This window comes from Falco peregrinus, chromosome 5 (assembly GCF_023634155.1).
Source record: "Falco peregrinus isolate bFalPer1 chromosome 5, bFalPer1.pri, whole genome shotgun sequence".
Lineage (NCBI taxonomy): Eukaryota > Metazoa > Chordata > Aves > Falconiformes > Falconidae > Falco > Falco peregrinus.
The window spans coordinates 69,948,419-69,953,896 of NC_073725.1; the positions used below are offsets into that span (position 1 = coordinate 69,948,419).

Below are 5,478 nucleotides of genomic sequence, written 5' to 3' on the forward strand. Positions count from 1 at the left end.
AACAACAAAAAAAAGTACAAAAAATAAAAAAAAAAAAACCCAAAACAACCCCCCCACCCCCCATCAATAAATGTAATTTGATTTTTTTTCAGAAGGTGCCAGTGTTTTGGCTCTTGCTTTGCCCAGGCGCTGGGGGGGGCGGGGGGGGGGGGGGGGAGGGGGGGGGAGGGGCGGTAGCAGGCAAGACGCGGGGGGGGCCACACTGCTCCGGGTTTATTGGCGGGTACAAAGCTTCACAGTTTCGAGTTGGTGTCAGAGCCGAGCACTTGGGGAGGGGGGGGGGTAGGTTCCAGACCCCCAACCCCTCCCCCCCCCCCCCCAAATCCACCCCCCCCACCCCCCCTAAAAAGCTGATACGAAATACAAAAAGGCGCTCTCGCTGTTAGTCGGCTCCGTCAATGTGGAGGGGGGTCCGGGGGGTCCCGGCCGGGGGGGTGCCGGCGCAGGGGTGCCCGTTGAGCTGAGTGGTGGCCGGTGTCTTCTTGGGGGTGAGGGGGCAGGCGGCCCCCCCGGGGCAGGCGCGCTTCGGGCTGGGCACGGCCGCTGCATCTTGTGCTCCAGCAGCATGTGGTTCTGGGGGGGCAGCCCCAGGCAGGCCCTGCGGGGGGGGAAAAGGGGGGGGCTCAGGGATGGGCACCCCACTGCTGGGGAAGGCACCGCGTGTGCCAGGAGCCAATAGTGCCAGGGACACTGCGGTGATGGGCAGCCTGGGCACGGCCCTGGGACCCACTGGGGCTGGGCACTGGGACCACTGGGGCTGGGAACCCCATGCATTCGGCACTAGAACCCATTGGTGCTGGGCACAGGGAGCCACTGGTGCTGGGAGCCCCAGCCACTGGGCACTGGGACCCACTGGTACTGGGAGCCCCATGCACTGGGACCCACTGGTGCTGGGCATCCCCCTGGGCATCAGGTACTGGGACCCCCTTGGTTCTGGGACCCACAGGCACTGGGCATCCCGGGCATGCCATGCAGTGGGCACTGGGACCCTACTGGTGCTGGGCAACCCCTAGGCATGAGGTACTGGGACCCACTGGTTCTGGGAACCAAAAGCATTGTGGCATTGGACACTGGGACCCACTGGGGTTGGGCACCCTACTGGCATTGGGACCCACTGGTTCTGGGACCCACAAGCATTGGGCACTGGGACCCACTGGTGCTGGGGCACCCCCCTGGGTGTCAGATGCTGGGGTCCACAGGCATTGGGCACTGGGACCCCACTGGTGTAGAGCACTCTGGGCATCAGGTACCAGGGTCTGTGGGTGTTGGACACCCCGAGCACTGGGACCTGCTCCCACTGGGCACTGGGGCTTCAGCCAGGCTGGGACCCATTGGTGCTGGGCAGCACCAGGACCCACCACCACTGAACACCTTGGCACTGGGACCATCGCCTTCAGGCACCAGGACACACCAGCACTGGGTCCCACAGGTGGGGGGCACTGGGACCCACTAGGTGGCCCAGGCACTGATCACCAGCACCCACTGGCTCTAGACACCCCACACACAGGCACCGGGCACCCATGGGTGCTGGGGACCCACTGGTGGCGCAGGCACTGGGACTACTGGTGGCCCAGGCACTGGGTCCCCACAGGCGGGGGGTGCACTGATCACCAGGACCTACTGGCTCTGGCCACCCCACACACAGGCACCGGGCACCCAGCGGTGCTGGGGACCCACTGGTGGTGGCACCGGGACCTCTGCAAGCCTCGGGTGCCACCCAGGGGCAGCGGGGTGGGGGGATGGGCACCCCTGGCGTGGGGACCGGCGGGTACCTCAGGATGTTCTCGATGCAGCTGCGCTGGCGGAAGAGCGCGTTGACCACGGGGGTGCCCTCGGGCACCAGCGGGGCCTTGCAGAGGAAGGCGACGATGGAGAGGATGCTGTGGAAGCCCTGGAACTCGGGGTCGGCCTCGGTGCAGAAGGTGACGCGCTGGCACAGCTCCGTCAGGATGGCCAGGTCCAGGATGATGGGGCTGGCCAGCAGCGAGTCCTGCGGGCCGGCAGCAAGGTGAGCCCCACCCCCTGGGGATGCACCCCTCCCCCCCCCGGGGGGACAGCCTGGTCCCCCGCCCCACGCACCTCGCAGGTGTTGTGGATGACGATGGTGTTGGTGCCACCCATCATGATCTCCGACGTGTACTCGTCCAGCGCGCGCTTGCTGTCCCCCCACGTAGGGCACGTACTTGATCACCACCTGCGAAGCGACGGCCCCGTCACCGCCCCGTCACCTCCGTGGGCACCACGTGTCCCCAGCCCCCAACTCACGCAGTGGTCAGGCTTGTCCTGGGGGCCGTAGAGGATGGGGTTGGCCTGGACGGTGTCGTCCACCACGTTGCTCTTGGAGATCTCCTTGGAGCGGAACTGCTGCGGGGCCGAGAGGTTCTTCCCGTCGTTGTTCCCCAGGTGGTTGTAGCTCACGATGGACTTGGTCTGGGCAGGGCGTGCAGGCAGGTCACCCCCCAACCCAGGCAGGTCCCCCCACCCCACCTGCCCTGTCCCCACGTACCTTCAGTCCAGCACCCACCAAGAAGTCCACCAACACCGACTTCAGCTTGGTCTGACCCGACTTGAAGTCATCGCCGCAGACAAAGACGCAGCGCTGGCTGGCCAGCTCCAGCACCCCCGGCACGAAGGTGTTCTGGGGGGAGCCGTTGATGTAGGCGCAGCCCTCCAGGATGCTGGCCACGGCGAAGAGCGTGGATGGGGACACCTCCAGGCCTTGCTGTGGGGACACAGGCCAGCTCAGTACTGCTGGCGTGCTGGCATCACCCCCCCTACCCTGTCCCCTCCCGTCCCCCTGACCTCGATGGCCCGCAGCAGGTTGTCAGCGGTGTCATTGAGCCCGGGACGACATCGCAGAAGCGCTCCGTGTTGGCCGTCCAGAGGACGATGACTTTGTCCACCCCGCTGGTCTCCCTGAAGTCCCGGATGTCCCGGCGGATCTGCTCCACCTGGGACACCAGCCGAGGGGGACGCATCAGCGTGGTGGCACCCCCCCATTGCCTGTGTCCATGCGTGTCCCCCCCGGCTGCCACCGCCCCACCAGGACCTGCTCAGCCATGGACCCACGGAGGACGTTGTCCCGCCGCTCCTCCTGGTTGGCGGCGATGAACTCGGGGATGTAGATGGAGGGTCGGGGCTTCAGCTTCTCCAGGTGGGGCCAGAGCTGCTCCTGCAGCGGCCAGTCCAGCACCTCTGCTCGCCGCATGGCCTCCGCCAAGTTCAGCGAGGAGATGTCCCAGCCTAGGGGACAAAAGGTGACCCAACCGCTCAGGGTCCCCCACCCCATTGCGGGGTATCCCCCTGTGTCCCACCTACCATCAAAAATGATGTCATTGGGGTGCACCATGGGCAGCAGGTCCCGGAAAGGCACGTAGACGTCGCCAGTGGGGCTGGTGCCCAGGCAGACGGTGGAGGCTTGGAGCAGGGAGCCGTAGTAGTTGGCTTTCTGGGATGGAGAACACATGGATGAGCTGCTGGCGCAAGGAGGAGCGGTCCCCAGCACCCCCAAACCAGGGGACCGGGGCTGTAGACCACCTCCGCAGCAGCAGGGAGGAGATGGGGGCGCAGGGCCCAGGTGCGGACGGGAGCAGCTGGGCTCAGCGTCCCCATCTCGCAGGACACCTGGGGCTGGGACCCCACAAGGGACACCCACCTTGCGCCCTGTCTTGGTCATCCAGGAGAGCCCCAGCTTGTTGGCCAGCACGGCGCCCGTCACCGTGGTGCCATTGTTGCCCCCCCCAGCCCACCAGCATCACCCCCAGGCGAGGGACCTGCCGCCCCGTCCGGAAGGTGAAGCGGGTTGAAACACGGCCGCACCTGGGGGACACAGAGAGGGGACACGTGGGGATGAGGGGAGCCCCCCGGGGCGCCCCCCGGCAGCCCCCTGCCCCCCGCACCTTGGTGACACCGTTCTCCTTGCAGACGTGCACGGTGCTGTACGTGTACTTGGCCTCAATGAAGTCTTTGCTGTACGTGACATCGGGGCTCTCCACAAGGAATGTCTCTGCCATTGTTCCTGGAGCTGAACAGGAGGGAATGGGTGTCAGCGCCGCAGGCCTGGCACGCCGAGCCCCCCCACCCAGCCCCCCCCACCCTGCCCCGACCAGGCTCCGGCACCGCTCCCCGCCAGGCTGTGCCGCTGGTGGGGACCGTTGGCTCCCCGCCCTGGTGCCACCCAGCGTGACAGCGGGGCTGCCACCACCGTCCCTGCCCACGCAGCGGCACCAGGACAGGCTACGGGGGTGTAACTGCCCCACATCCCCCCAGCACCTCACTGAGCCCCCAGCAAGCCAGGAGGGTGCAGGGTCCCCATCCTGCTCGGGGCAGGTAGGAGGCTGTCACCCCTCCTGGGGTGGCAGGGGGCACAGGAGGGCATGGGGGACTAGGGATGCTCCCAGGGGACACGGGGACAGGCGGTGTCACAGCACCCCAGGGTGGCACAGGGGACATGGGGACAGAGGGTGTCCTCGCTCCAAGGAGTGTGGGGAATTTGGGGCCAGGGGCTGTCCCTGTACCCTGGGCTGGCAGAGAGTGCAGGGGACATGGGGACCAGGGCTGTGCCCACTCCCTGGGGTGGCAGAAGGGACACAGGGATAGGGGATGTCCCAGCACCTTTGGGTGCTTAGGGTGTGCAGGGGACAGGGCCTGTCCCTGCACCCCAGGGTGCCACAGGGGACATGAGGACAGGGAGTGTCCCAGCAACTTGGGGTGGCACAGGGGCTGTCCCTGCTCCCCGGAGTGGCAGACAGTGCAGGGGACATGGGGACTGCGCTGTCCCTGCAGCCGGGGTGGCAGAGGGTCATGGGGACACGGGCTGTCTCTGCTCCCTGGGGTGGCAGAGGGGACATGGGGACGGGGTGTCCCAGTACTCTGGGGTGCCAAGGGGTGCAGGGGACATGGGGACCAAGCTGTCCCTGCAACCAGGGGTGGCAGAGGGGACATGGGATGGGGGGACGGGGCGTCCCAGCACTGTGAGGTATCAAGAGGCGCAGGGGACATGGGGACGGGGTGTCCCAGCAGCCGGGGGTGGCAGAGCGGGCATGGGGACAGGAGCTGACCCTGCTCCCCGGGGTGGCAGAGGGGACATGGGGACAGGGGGATGGGCTATCCCAGCACCCTGGCGTGCCAAGGAGTGTAGGGGACATGGGGGCTGAGCTGTCCCCTGCCCCCCGGGGTGACAGAGGGGACACGGGGACAGGGGATGACCCCTGGCCGCCCCCCGCGTGTGCGGGGCACGGGGGGAACACGGGCCGGGACCGCAGAACCGACCCCCTTTCCCGGGGCCGCCCCCGCCCTCCCCGCGGGCACTCACCGGGCCGGGCCGGGCCGGGCCGGGCGCGCTGGAGCCGGTGGCGGAGCCGGGGCCGGTGCTGCCCCGCGGGGGATGGTGCGATCGCGGCTGCGGCCGCCCCGGCTCCCGCCGCTTAATCGGCTCCCAGGCCCCGCCCGCCCCGCCCGCCCCGCCCCCAACCGGCC

At 67.9% G+C, this 5,478-nt stretch overlaps 1 protein-coding gene across 1 annotated transcript; it reads right to left on the reverse strand.

Moving 5' to 3' along the window:
* Nucleotides 1-295: 295 nt before the first annotated feature.
* Nucleotides 296-5,478, reverse strand: ISYNA1 (inositol-3-phosphate synthase 1). The gene is given in 14 exon segments (XM_055804810.1): nt 296-537; nt 540-598; nt 1,773-1,990; nt 2,080-2,166; nt 2,168-2,194; nt 2,266-2,430; nt 2,507-2,722; nt 2,803-2,849; nt 2,852-2,951; nt 3,050-3,243; nt 3,319-3,448; nt 3,656-3,739; nt 3,741-4,024; nt 5,325-5,478. Coding segments are annotated over 13 exon segments (1,755 nt in total). The 5' UTR covers nt 4,014-4,024; nt 5,325-5,478; the 3' UTR covers nt 296-382.